Source organism: Thunnus maccoyii, chromosome 7 (assembly GCF_910596095.1).
Source record: "Thunnus maccoyii chromosome 7, fThuMac1.1, whole genome shotgun sequence".
Classification (NCBI taxonomy): Eukaryota; Metazoa; Chordata; class Actinopteri; order Scombriformes; family Scombridae; genus Thunnus; species Thunnus maccoyii.
Window position 1 is genome coordinate 17,341,787 of NC_056539.1, and position 14,962 is coordinate 17,356,748.

General features: G+C 37.6%; 1 protein-coding gene across 1 annotated transcript in view; it reads left to right on the plus strand.

Annotated features, from left to right (window-relative positions):
* pex5la (peroxisomal biogenesis factor 5-like a) overlaps nucleotides 1-14,962 on the plus strand; it is a 94,869-nt gene that overhangs the window by 50,545 nt on the left and 29,362 nt on the right. Inside the window, exons 3-7 of the mRNA XM_042417573.1 lie at nucleotides 6,185-6,296; nucleotides 11,802-12,011; nucleotides 13,445-13,562; nucleotides 14,414-14,507; nucleotides 14,796-14,825. Coding sequence (XP_042273507.1) covers nucleotides 6,185-6,296; nucleotides 11,802-12,011; nucleotides 13,445-13,562; nucleotides 14,414-14,507; nucleotides 14,796-14,825 — 564 coding nt within the window. The remainder of the gene's footprint in view (nucleotides 1-6,184; nucleotides 6,297-11,801; nucleotides 12,012-13,444; nucleotides 13,563-14,413; nucleotides 14,508-14,795; nucleotides 14,826-14,962) is intronic.

Sequence of the window (14,962 nt, forward strand, 5' to 3'; positions counted from 1 at the left end):
CTTCAGATAAATTTAAATTCATTTTTGCACAGAAGGAGGACTAGATTTTGTCCCCCATCACTTACACTGGCAGCGCACTTGGATGAGACCTTTTAATGACCAGTATGAACAAGAATGATTACATACTTGAAAAATTGTGGCCCTATCCTTAAAGTATAATTTAGTGTGTTAAACATCCAGTTTAAAATCGATTTAAATTACTACATTTGGAGGATGATGGTGGTTTGAAGTAAGGGGTACTTGAGCTCATCTGATAGGGCTGTGGGGGTACATTTTTAAAAAAGGCTGGGAATCACTGCTTTACAGCATATGTGCCACTACAAGACATGAGGATTTATAATCCTAAGAGAAGCATAATTTTGACTGTAAATCGTTTGGTAAAGCTGGTTGCAGTTTATCACAAAATTGTTCTTGTTTCACAACTAAACACCATTTTCTGAGAATATGCAAACGCTGCCAACTTTCAGCAGAATATGACTCAGCAGGGCTCTGACTGTAGTGATGATCCTGTCAACATCTCTCATTATTCTCTAAAAATCCTCAAGACTATTTAATGAATTAAAGGTATTACTTGAAGATTATGGTATGCTATAAATGTCCGGCATGCAGCTCTTTTGACAGCACTGACCTTCAGTCAATCAGTCACAGCATCGAAAAGCATGACTCTGCAGGGAGGGCTTCAGCCAGCCAGAAAAAAATATTTTTATTGCCCAATACAAAAAAAAAGAGAGAGAGAGAGAGGGAATCCAAGGTCATGTATAGCTAGGGGGATTTTCACACAGAATGCAGGGGATGTACTGTAACAGTGCACCTCTGTTTAATGCAGACAGTCAGTCTCAGACGTCCCCGCATCACAAAAATTGTTATTCACCGACAGATGTTTCTCTGGTTATCATCCACTCAGCCACTGCCAGCATGTGCATTTATGAATATCATTTACATTGTAAAGAGATTTTCCTCTCCAGTCCCCAGGTCCTATGTCTCAACTGAGTTTTTTTAAGTGTACACTATATTTATACAGTTTGGCTGGCATTTGTGTTGAATGGATAAAGCTGGTTTAATACAGGAAAAAAACAGGAAAATGTCTTGCACACAGAAACCTAAAACACAACAAAGAAGAAGTAAATCTTATGCTTTTATAATTATCTATGATATACAATAACAATAATTGTCATGTAAATGTGACCTCTCTGTAGAGTAAAATTCACATTAACAGCAATGCACATACTTCACACAGTGCCTGAGGCAGAGCCCAAAGCGTCAAGAGCTGATTTAATGTAAGTGACCATTAAAAAGTGAAACAGAGATAAAAATTGATGTAAAACTTTAAGAATCCCGCTAAGATAGATTGCTTTACCAGCAATTACTGATCTCTAATGGATGCTTGTAAGGACACTTGATACAAGCGGATGATACATAAGTAGATACATTACTGATACATCCACAGGCATTAATAAACCTCAACAACCTAATCACTTATAAGTCCTTCTAAGACCATATCGGATACAAGGAGCTATTTAGTGTAATTTGTCTAAATGGTGGCAATTAACTTTTATTTTTAAACCATCATTAATCTACTGAATGTTTTTTCGATTAACTGATTAATTATTTAGCATATAAAGTGTCAGAAAATGCATTTTGCAAGAGCCTAATGTGACCTCTTTAATTAGCTCATTCTGTCTGACAAACAGACCAAAACCTAAATGAAAGAGAAAAAACAGCAAATCGTCACATTTGAGAAACTGGAACCACATAATGTTTGACATTTTTGTTTGTTAACTGACAAATAATTAATAATCAAACTTGTTGCCAATTCATTTTCTCTCAATCAGCTTATAGATCAGTCTAATTGTTTCAACTCTATTTGTCTAAAAGCACAAATATCAGAAGCCCAGCAACACCTACTAAGTTCAAACCAAAACTAGATGGGTTTTTTTTGTAAACAGAAGCAAATCATCTGAAAAATATACATGGTACCCTTTACATAACACAGTGAGCCATACCACTGCACCACATCCTACAATCACACACAGGCAAAAAAGGGAAAAGTGTTTTGATGTGGTAAATAATGATAGCAGGGTGGGTGAATGCTGCTGTTTTTCTTTTTCTTTGGATGGCAGAGCTTCTCCTCTCTCACTGCCAGGACTATCAGTTTAATAATTTACACTTGCAGTATGCTCCATGTGTTATATGAATCATGGAGTCTGGCTTGAGTGTGGGTAAAAGTAATCTAATTAAAGCAGAAGCTATATGAAAGGATTATTTTCTTCTATTAAAAGGTCAATGGGTTGAGAGGTTATTATTCAGGTTTTATGAAGTTTTAAATCCTTTCACAACATTAACAACTGTAACTGAGTCAACAGTGGCTCCACCAGTCACTTTTTTCCCAACAAGCAAAAACTATAAACCATCCAATAAATCCCACCTTTAAAAACACAAACCTACCCCTACAGTATGTATTCTGATCCTATAATTTGTTGTTGTAGTCATGAATCATCAGTCATCGGGGGGAAATGCATGAACTGGCAACAGCAGAGGGTGAAATCAGATTACCTCACACTGTGAGACTTCCCATGAACCACGAGCTTTATTCTGACACCAGAACAGCACAAATTCTAATTACCTGTGCTGGGTCAGCGTTCTCGCTGCGCAGCACGAACTCTCGCTCAACAAACTAATGACCCTTCCTCGGATATTCTTTACATACTTTTTCAAAGGTTCTCTGTCTGCTGCAAAAGTGAAGTTTGTGGTTCTTTCTTTGGTGCAGCACGGATTAAATCTTCCAAACTAGCTGTCATCATCTTTCACAGCTCATTTCACTTGTCCTTTTGTTTGACTATATTATTAACTACTGAGTGAAGAAACCTTTTTGTTGTTCAGATACACACAAAGCAAAGATGCAACTCATAATATCCACCTCAACATGAATTACAATAATTTTTTTCTTTTATCGTTTTGTTTGGGGCAAAAGGAACGGTTACTATTTCAATACTTATATATATTGAGTTTTCTGTCCAAGAACTGTCTTTTCTTTTTAAAAATTTGGACAGATTTTTGCAATTATTAGTATTATGTTTAGACATACAGCATTGGGTTGTGTGGGACAGCAAACAATACGGGAAAAAAGCCAATACCAACAACACACAAGGGTTAGAAGGCTACTATAATGTCACAGTATAATTCAGGATAGATATACTATACTATACTTATACTATACTTTGTAATTGTACAGGCACAAACAGTGCAGACAAGCTATGAAAACCCCATTCAGCAGCTTTCATACCAAGCATATGGCAGGTAGTGTGCAGTCCCTTCCATGCTTGCTAATTAAACTTTTAGCATCTTCATTAAAATTCTGCTTGCAAATGCAGCCTGGAGAGCAACAATAGCAAATGTCATGTTTCCTTGCTGCCAGCATTATATGCACACAACTTAAGCTGACAACAGTGGTGGCTTACCCTTTCTATGGGACAAAACCGGTTTTCACCTCCAAATTATGAAGCATTGGTTGGCAAACCGGGGGCCAGCTGCACCTGGACTATCATGGCTTCAGGGTACCGATAATGAACTGGATGTAACCTATTCTGCAGCTGCACTGGCAAGCCTACAAATTGGTGCATCACAAGCAAGGTGATTAGCATTTTCATGGTTTGGAAGGTGAGATAAGCAATAATGGTTAAGCAATTATTGTTTGGAACACATCCATCAGGTTTCTCTCAGCCAAGCTCATCTGGATCTCAGTGGTGACTGGTGACAGTACTGTTGTAACCCAGTCGTCTTTCTGTAGAAGTCCGATTTCTTAAACATGAAAGACCCAGTTTCCTTAATTGTATACACTAGATTTCTAACAGAGGGTTTTACATGAGTACAAGACAATGACTACAGACAGTGAAAGTATTGCTGTAATAGAAATGCAGATGGATGAAAGGTAGCCATGTTTCCTTGTAGTGTTGAAATACTTAAAGGCCCTACATGTCTGTGGTCCACCCACACAGGTGTTTTCACTTATTATGCCTGATTAGACCACTTCTGAAGGAGCCATCACACAGGATTTCACTCCTCATTCATTTCTATGAGGAAAAGGACGAGATATATTTGTTCAATCTGACTGAGGGTTGACACACAAAATCGCAATATTACAATATCCAACCAGTTTAACCAGTTTAGTATTTTCAAGAAATACTGACTGTTATATCCATGAGAGGGAAGCTCACTGCTTGGCTGTAGTGAGCTCACGTAATGGACCCTTTTCACAGTAAACATTTCAACTTGTCAAAGCAGGAAAAGCGAAGGTGTAATTAATAACATTAACAATGGCTCCATTCCAATAATAGTCTCAGTTAGCCATGTCGGTGAGTGAGAGCCCTGGCTCACCTAAATGCAATGTAGCCATTGTTAATGTTATTAATTACACTTGTGCTTTTCCTGCTTTGACAAGTCAAATTGTCTGCCATGAAAATGGTCTATTCCAGCAGTCTGATCAGGGGTCTAGTCAGCCACAATAGGTGAAAACACCTGTGCGGATGTGCAAGGTCTTCACATTCAGTGCCCGACTAAAACTAATGCTGTGTTCATGTCATGTGGCTTTTGTGGTAAAGATGGAAAAGATTCCCATGTTTACGTCTTGCAAGTGTTAATGTCATCAGACAATTCAAGATGGTTGTATGATTATAGGGTTGGCAGAGTGATGGTTAAAAATGCTTCACACTGACAACATAACATTATATCCATTAAGTTTGTGTTCAGTCACCATGAACAATGGACTTTTGGCTGATGTGAGGTGTCCCTATTTGCTACATTTTCAAGTACTTACTTATTACGAAGCACTAAGTCGGATACGTCTAAGTTGGAAGTCTCCAGTATGACATGAATGCAGCATAAAATTAAAGCTGTGTCTGAAATCATTCCCTCACTCACTCAGTCACTACCCCCTATGTAATGGATACTCAATAGTTTACTCACTAGTGAGCAGTAAAGTGAGATTTTGGACACGTGAAACATTATCATTCTGCGTCACCACTGACAGATAGTAGAGTCACACAACTGTACTGTAATTTTCACATCTACTGAAAGTGACCTATTGCATTGTGGGATTGTTAGCAGAATGTAGTGTATGTGCCATGAGCACTATGTTTTTCATTCAGTTGTGGAGTTTTTGAGGTATATATATGCAATATACGCTACGCTATATATGTAGTAAATAGAGAGTGACTTCTGACACAAAATAAAATTAATGAGTCTCTATAAGTTGGTTACCATTAACCAAAGTGAAATTCAAACATGTAGGAAAAACTGTGTACTCTCACCATAGAGCTTGTCCTCTCAGTGCACCATCAGTTCAAATGCTTTGATAAAACAGAAAAAAAATACTCTTCAGGCTGCAGCATCATCCACACTACATCTTAGATCTGCCAGTTTTGGTTCAAAAGTATGGTAGGTAGGTGGTTGGGGAGTCACATCTAATTGCAGACCAACTGCATGTAAAAGCATGTTTTATGGTGACCAGATCATTACTGTGCATGTACATTCTCCAATTTCTTGCCTCAAATTATTTTTTTGATTTCAATTATAGTGTGTGCATGTAAACATAGCAATGTTACAGCATGGTGTGATGAGGATGATTCTCCATCAACCAATGTCCGAACATCAGCTGTGTTTTGGTGTCTGACAGAAATCAAACACACTAATGCACCAATACACCCATATAGGAATCTGATAGCAAACAATAATTCAAGACATATAATACATGATTTAATGTGGATAAGAGTCTGTGAGATATTTCGGTAAAATAATGTTCAAACTGTAAGTTTCTGTATGCTCTTCCAGTACAAACTCTTAAAACAGCTGTATCATTTCTAACATCTATGTAAGTCAACACACATTTGAATCACTTCAGTATCTGTGTCAAGCTGTAGCCTACTACTGTGAGTAAATAATGTGCTGCAAAGGATCATGAGTGTGTTTTTTAACCCAAAAAGACACAAAGAAAGTGTTGAAAGTGACACACTCTTTTATGACAGGGGGATTTGTCAGTATCAGGACATTGGTGTCATCTCAATTATGACCAAAGGTCTGAACTTTATTTAATACAGTATCAGGGATTCTTGTAGACATTATGATGATAGTGTCATGGAGATGATATGCTGGGTGAGAGCCTGAATGTCTTGTCTGCTTGTCCTTGCAGCTGGTGAGTGAGCAACAAGAGAGCCGCCCGCTTCTAAGCCCTTCCATTGACGATTTCCTCTGCGAGACCAAGTGTGATGGGGTTTCCCGCCCAGTGACTTCCAACACAGCTGGTACAGTACTGATTTTTTACAGTCTGCAAATAAAAGTACACCTCTGACTGTTGATTACATCAATAGTTGATAAATTCATTTTTCATTTGCCTTTTAAGATGCATTTTAACCTTTAACAGCAGTGCTCTGTGTCAAGAGAAGAATATGAATTATAAATGCACAATTACACTCCAGTACATACAGGAAAAGCTCTTTGATACCATGCTGAGGCTATTGACACGAGAGAGACTTGAAAGCCATACTGGAAGCTGCCTCCTGTTAACAACATGTTTTTATCAACCAGAGCAACAATGCCAGAGAGGTTGTTTTTTACTCTGCTGTGTCATATTCATGATCACAGTTACTAACATGTAGAATACAGTATATGGTCTTGTTTTGTTCAGATTTCTATTTTTTGTCAATTTTTTTCACCACACAGCCACCAACTTTTCAACTGAAAATGCCAAAAATACCAATTCTAATGGAGGATCTTTCCTGATTCACTCATTCATAGATCTCATAGATTTTAAGTGAATATTGATTTCAGTCAGTTTGTTATAGTTGTAGGACAACATATAGGCCTATGACAAGGATTAAGAGGAGAGCAGGAGAGATTAATGTATCAGTATTTGGTCCCATTTGAATCTGTCTGTGGATCAATTTATTATGTCGAGCTCAACTATGATTAGGACGCACACTTTTTTATTTCTTTGACTGCATGCAAATCTGTTTTCATATCACAGATGATAATCATGTTAGATGCCAGCAAAGGCACTAAAAAGTGTTACAGATAAAACATTTGACTTTACATGTGGGTCAGGGGCAGCAATCACAGTAGTTTAACTGGGCAGAGGCCATAAGGAATACAGTATTTCTCATAATCTCTGAATAGTAGTATTGATAAAAATACATCAGGGATAATAGCCTATTGAGTATTTATAAAAATGTATGACAAAAAGCAGCATGTGTATTATAAATATTCATTATAATCCTTTTAATTCTGCAAATAAATACGCTAAAATCAACAAAGGTGATGCTTAGAAATTGAATGTTCTGACTTTAACAGATGCCAAGTGCCATCTTGATCTCCACATGGATGTGACTTTGATCACTGAGCTGTACCATCTTTTGAATGATGAGCTGCAGAACCAGATTGTACAGCTGACATGTGTCATCTCCAAACTGGCCACTAACTGTGCTGATTCAGCCAGGCAAAGTATGTGGGAATATTGTGGGGAAACTCTCAACCTTCTGTCTCCCAAATGCAGCTCCTGCTGTCAATGACATACTATAGGCCTAATGTTAATACAATGTAAAGGATGTGGGTTAGTTATAAATATTAATTCATTCACCAAGTGGTCTTAGAAACAACCACAGAAAAAAAGAGGTAAATCTATCTTCTACTGTCAAGTGTACGTTTCTCCACATGTGCACTTGTGTTTCCTCCAGCTGCTCTGACTTCCTCCTACAGTCTAAAACCATGCAGGTGAAAGATTTAAGGTGTGATTGTTTGTCAATCTGTTCACACCGTGATGGACTGGCAAATGAAAAACACTGAGCAGGGATTAGTTGGCTAAGAAAATCAATGATGAATGATAATTACCAGCTCATATATGCAGATCCACATGAGACCTGCCTCATGTCGTGTTCTCTTGTATTCAGTTTTACTTTCGTCTTATTTTAAGGTTGATTACTATTTTTGCCAGCTGCCTGATGGGATTTTCAAAATAATTTGTAAACTGGATTCATGGGTGTCTGGGGTTTAGAAAAACACTCATCAAATAAATGTCCATTTGAATTTTCAACTCAAGTTAGAAAATGAAAATGAAAAGTCTAAAGCTATAAAGTAACCCAATCATCGGCTGGTTGGCCTTGTTGAGAAGCAATATCACAGAGACAACACTCCTCAACAGTGCAGCGTCCTTCCCACTCTGGTGAGAATATCCATCACTACTCATTTCCCCATGTAGGCTGAAATTCATTTATTCAAGAGGAGCCTCTCATCACCACCCCCTCGCTGCATAAGATCCCCTCTCCTCGATGCTCATGCTCAAAAATCTTTTCTTCCTCCTTTTGTCAGCACTTTGCTCTAACACGCTGATTCAATAGTCACATGAATACTGTAAGGACAACATGACTCTGACCTTTAAACTCTTCACAACTGACTGCTTGTGATTTCAGTGATCAATCATACAATTCAACTCATTTGGTATGCTAAATGTAAAATTGTAAATCTAAATGTTCGTATTGGGAAACATTTTCATTTGGCTCATTGCACACTGAACAGCAATTGTTCAATAATAGCTTAGCAACCACACAGTAATTTGGCAAGAAGATTGATATTCATTATACGAAGAGTTTGGAAGGTTGTGTTCTTTTTATCGCCTTCCCAAAATCAAAAAAACTAAAGCAAACATTAGCATGTTCGGCTAACATACCGTTACATCTACAGTAGTAACATATAGTTACTCCCAACACAAAGGAACTTATCATTAGCTCATTACATTATTTTGTGGGATTTATGTTAATCTTAGAAAAAGCCCTGTTCAGTATTAGTGTCCAGTGTCTTGGCAAGCTTGCTAACGTTAGCGACTCTGTCCTGCTCTTTATTGGATTTGAGGAAGTTTGTATCGTGTTATCCAAGAAGATAGTGTTAAATTTGCTAAACTGATCAGTTAGTCCTCCTTTTCTCTCTTCATTGCTTGTGTCTGTATGTTTTTGTACAGTAAGCATCCAAACAGGGTTATGTCCGAGAGATTTTTCATTTTCCTTATAATAGCGTAGTTTAATAGAGCAATTACCCCTGAGATCACAATAGGGGCTAATATGTTATGTAGCCATCAAGTGCATATTTAAGACCCGATCAGAGGGTTCTCACATTAAAACAAGTCAACCAGAGACAATCAACTGACTCAATGAACATTAATTAGAGATGATAAAATCTGCTAGCCACAGTTGACATTTCACAAAGCAAAATCGGCAGCCGACGACTACAAATGAGAAGCTTTTATCTACTTCCTGTCAGTCATCAGAGACCTATTGTCTCAGTAAAGGCACTGTTATAAGTGTAAACTGCATATGTGCCGTTCTAAACTGGGAAGCGGGGCTAAGTGAACAGTCAATGTCCAGGCACAATTAAATTCCTTTGGGGGTGACTCAGTAATACTTGTAACCCAAGGGGGTTGACTCTCAAAGGTTTGTATGTGGCATGTCATTCCCTCTTTCACTGCCCCATATGTTCCATCAGTCTTCATTAGGTTATACAGCTGAAAAACCTATGACTATATTTAAATGTACAGTGGCTACATGTATTTGCTCACTACAGTATCAGTCCAGGGGCCACCAAAGAGCGACTCATTAACCATTAGATAAATATACACTTCACAAGAATCCAGTTAAAATATCCAGTTGATGAAGAAAACTTATTCCTCTGAGCAATTGTCTTCCCAGTCCCATCACTTCAAGCAGACTCAAGGGTGCCAAAACAGTTTTGACATCATTGCTCTTTCATGAACAGCTTGTGTTTCTTTTCAATGCTAAAAACTCTCCAGGCAACCTTCCCCACAAGTGTGTCTCCCTTGATTTGTAATTGTTCTTGTCATCTAAAGAGCGCAAGGCATGGAAGACAAGCATAATCTCTAATTATGCAGAGATTTCCGTCAACAAATGCTCTCAGTTGGTTGTCATGAAACAGCAGCACGTCAATTATGTAGTCATGCGTCTTTACTTTTGAGCTGACATTTAACAAAAGAAACAGTCAGGGTCCCAGGAAATGAGTGAGAAAATTTTATGCAAGAAAATTTTATGCACTGGTTATGCGGGTTCCCCACACAACCAGCACATAAAAAACTCTGTTTTAACTGAGATTATGTACCTGTCTGACCTGAACGTTTAGGCCACAGTTGCCACCCTGTGTGTTTGGGCTTTAGACATTTGTTCATAAAAATCAGGTGGCAGTGACAAACATCATCAGAAACTACCATTATTGCATGTTAACAAAGAAAGCAACTCCAGCAGTATCTGTATAATATGTGCATTATACTATAATGTAAAACAGTGTGGATTTCAAACATGAAACAAGATTTAGGAGACAAAAATTTATGACAGCCAGAGGCACAAATGACAAATTTACACAAAATTCCCATTACAATCACACAAAATTGCCCCAAAAATTAGGAACATTCATGTGAATTTCATCTCATTTGGTCTTGCTTCATTATTTCATTTGATTTCTTTCTTTCTAACAAACATTCACAAGTATGGGTACTGTACTCATGCACTACTGTATTTTTTTCCAGAAAATAACTGCACCTGAAAACGCTGGCAACACACACACTCAGCAACAGGAAAAAATGCTGACTTGACTCAAACCACAGTAAATCAAACAACTAACACAGAAAATAGTCAATAAACCTGATGTGAAAGAAAAGAGGCTGCAGACAGTGTGGGTATGATTTACAATAAAGTAAATCTGGTAGATAAACAGTAAAAATACCGTGGAAAAGAAAATGCCAATTTTATATCCTGCTAGGTCCTAAAATTCCCATAACAATAACTCAAATTAAACATTCTTGTCTTACTTCTAATAAACCTGATTATCCCAAATACTTTATACTAAAATTTTAACAGTCTGTAGCCATGAATCTGGACTGCAGTGCACAGACAAAAGTTGAGCCCCTTGACAGAAGGCTCTGTCCTTTTTTGCCGCTCTACCAACTTGAGATTGAATTACTTAATTGACCAAGCTGGAGCTCCTCAAGGGGCTGCCTTACCCTCATCAGACTGTGCAGTGGCCTGCCTGACGTATATTTAGATTCTCTGAAAAGAGCAGCAGCAAATTTTTTAGATGTCTACCCAGGGGGCAATAGCGTGACAGCTTAAGTACCCTTGACAGCTTAACTCACCGTGTCAGAAAATGTGTAGATCAAAATCCAAGTTTTATATAGTGCATTAAGTGAAACCTGTCATTTCATCTTGTTATAAAGGAAAAAAGTGAACTTTTCCAAAATATGATGCACGCTTGAAGAAATCTGAAAGACCAGTTAGTTGAGTACACAATCTTGTCATAACCACAGAATGAAAGCTTAACTATTGAGATTGAAGAATACTAATTACTCAGATGAAATAGCGAAGAAGAGAGTGAAACAGTGTTTTTTCTAGCATTAAACGGCACTTCAGGGATCCATTTATACCCAAATACTATACTACTATACTGGACATTTAATCAATCATAAACATTGGAAAATAGCATAACTGAAAAGTCAAATTATATATAAATAATTGAAGATTTTAGAAAGAAATTCTTCACATGCAATTCAACAATTCACATATACTGTACTTTTCCTGCTTCAGACTGACCAACAATAAAGACTGAAATCATATTACTGGTGCAATCTACAGAACATATATGCGGAAGATGTGAGCCTGTTGGGTGCTCTCTCCCGGATTAGCATTGCCCCCCAAAAATCCCGGGTTAGAAATCATAAACAATGTGAAAAAGCTAAACTAGTGTCATCTCCACCACAGTTCTGTCTTCAACGCTGGACCTGCTGGATCTCAGTGAACCTGGTGAGAGGAGGAACAGCAAGGACAGGAAGAGTCCCCTGTCATCCCGGGGCAACGGCCAGAAGAACAACTCTCACAAGAAGAAGACGGATGAGACGGAGCTTATCCAGGTGGAAGTTGAACAGACAGGACCAAACATGCGGACACCAGAGAGGGCGTCACTAGACTCAGGTACTTTTAATTATTCACAATCTTTTACCAGAGCCAAAGACGCTGAACTCCCAGAGTGCAATAAAATTCAACTCGATGACACTGGTCCAGACCATCCCACACTCACTTGGTGGGTATCAACTGAAAATGTTGATACAAAGAAATGGTCAATCTAACACCTCCCAAAAACAAAAAGTTTCCAATATATTTTAATTATTTTGAGTTTTCATAGCTGTTCAATTCTATTTTCTGCAAGTTATATTTTAATGGAGGAAAGTTTTAGGATTTTTTTAGGAAATGATGTATCCATAAAATACACTGCTACTGTTTTATTTCTGAACATGAAAGTCTAAGGCTACCAAGAATAGATCTAAGGTGGAAAAATTCTGAATCCTGGTGGGGTCTAAAAATACTCAAATCAGCCCGAAAATATCTAAGTTTTCAACAGTAGAATGTCAACTCCCCCTGAGGTTGCTAAAATCCCCCAAAATCCCAGAAAAAAAGTAAAGAAGACATAACCTCAGTGTCCTCTATGGTAGATGCAGACAGCTAGAACTTACCGAATGATGCAACAACTCAGAACAACTCAGTGGTAACTTTTCATACAGAATCCTTAATAGTATAACATACAGTCTGAGTTGTTTCCAGAACAGAACTAGTGTTTTATCAATGTGTAGTAATTCATCTTATCTGTTCTGTAACATAATTTACATATGCATCTATAAGATCTGAATTCTTGCTATTAACCACATCACCCAGTCCTCTCAAAAGCCATAAATCTCCCATACACCCCCAAATACCCCCCCCGATACCTCCAACTCCCATCATGCCCCTGTGGAACTGACCTCACACATGTTCAAGATAGGCTAAAGAGGGATCAAGCAATTTACTGTAATGAAAGAGATCCTCTTAAAAGACATTAAGAGGAAACGGACAATTACTTTCTTATTTGCTAGGTGAAAAGGTTAAAGTCTTCAATGAGAAGTAATTATGCAGAGTCAAACTACAGCGTGGTGAATAATTCATTGCAGTAAGATTGATTATAACCCTGGTGTCATTTATTTTAAGCAAAACGTGCCCTATTAGAATTGTGGCCAGATGTTTGTTTGTTTGGTTGGTTTGTTTGTGCAGTACTAATTGTCTGCCTGTTTTTGGCTCATTGTTTGTCCTAACAAAAATATTCCATTAGTGGTTGCAAACCAGTGTTAAACTAATTGAAAAAGATAACTACCTCCTTTTTAGATTAATATGATGCATGATGACATTGCAATTTTTCTTTTTCACAAAGCTAAAAACACATCATGTCCTCAAGGTAGCTGATACAGTATTTCACATATGAATTGTAGATGTCATAGATGTCATTTGATGAGTGTTTTGATGTGCAACAAATTAACTTTATTTGCCTTAGACTTAGTCTGTTTTGTGATTTGACTGATGGTTATCACTGTCACTAGTTACCATTGGTTCACCGTTGGATAAATGGGAAGAGCTGAACCCTGAGCGAAATGGCAACAGAAAATGGAAGATGGAGAGACGGCGTTCATCTAAAAATTCATCTAATGAATTTCTGTGGTAAGCATCTGCCTCAGAACCACCCTGTCTCCTAAAAATTAAGTTTATGTACACAAGTAATTTGCAACAGCAAATACATTTTGGAAGAAACTTTTTACATCTTTTCAATAAACATAATGGGAAAAAGTTTTTAATTAATATATCTGAAAAAGTTACAAAGTATTCATACTGAATGTCTCAGCAAAATGTTCACTGACAACTTATTGTGTTTGTTTTTTCTCTACAATATCCACTTTTGCAATGCAATATGTTTGTAGCAACTAAAGCATGATTCTTTAGCATTTAAACTGATAAGAGTTAGTGAAGATTGTGGTAAGGTTAAATTCTTCATGTCCTTGACAAGACTCAAACTCCAGTCTTTCATATAAAAGTCAGATGCATGACTCGCTGCTCCTTTAACTCACTGTCTGCCTTGATACATGAAGGGCACACCACTCCCTGCATCGGCACTGAATGAACATAATTCCTAGTTGGCATGCACAGGCAGCACATATTGTAAAAATTCTAAAACGTTGGCATTAAACATTTAAAAACTTTTTCATTAAAAGTATTCTGTCATTTAGCAGAATTTACAATATCAACATTCTTGCCTGGCGATGTGGTTGTTCTGTATTTATGTTGAAGCTGATGGACTTTGGGTCAGAAATGGCTCCAAAAGTTTGTGAACTGCTAATGAAAGATTTTGTTCTGCTGCATTAAAATGTCAAATTAGCTCAGGTGGCAGTGCTTTTAAATGAAAGATATGTTAGTTATTGTACAGTTGTGATACTGTATCTTTTATATTGATGATGCATCAAGTTGAGAGCAATATGTTTATATCATTTAACCCACCCTTCTCTCTTCTACTTTAGGTCCATAGACTGTAAAACTCAATTAGAGACACTGAATAAGAACTCCGTGGAAGCAAATACCAAAGTTGAGCCAGAGTCTGCCCTTGCATCTCAAGTAAGTGCTCAGTATGACAGGAGCAGGCAGTAATCATCATTATTGTATGTGCTCTCTGCACTTGAAATCAACATCCTTTTGAACTGAGAAAGCCTCAAACATCTCAAACATTGTTCTGAGTGGTGCTTAAGCCTTCATAAGAACTTAATAAAGTGACGACTTTAACGTTTATTTGACAACTGCATGTTAATGTAGCCTTGATACTGAAGTTTGAATCTAATAAGACACCCTGTTGTGCGATTGTTTACCCATCATTTTGTCCTAACACCTACAATTCTTCCATTTCAGCTCAACAGGCAGTATATTAGTGGAAGACATGTAAGCCTCCCTATGCATCCTTTCATATATTGTTGAAAGAGTTATACATTTGCACCGGGAAAACAGCATCACAGCATGTCATAAAATTTGACTTCCAAAAAGAGGGACTTGTATTGAAGCCAAAAGGCGCCTTTGAG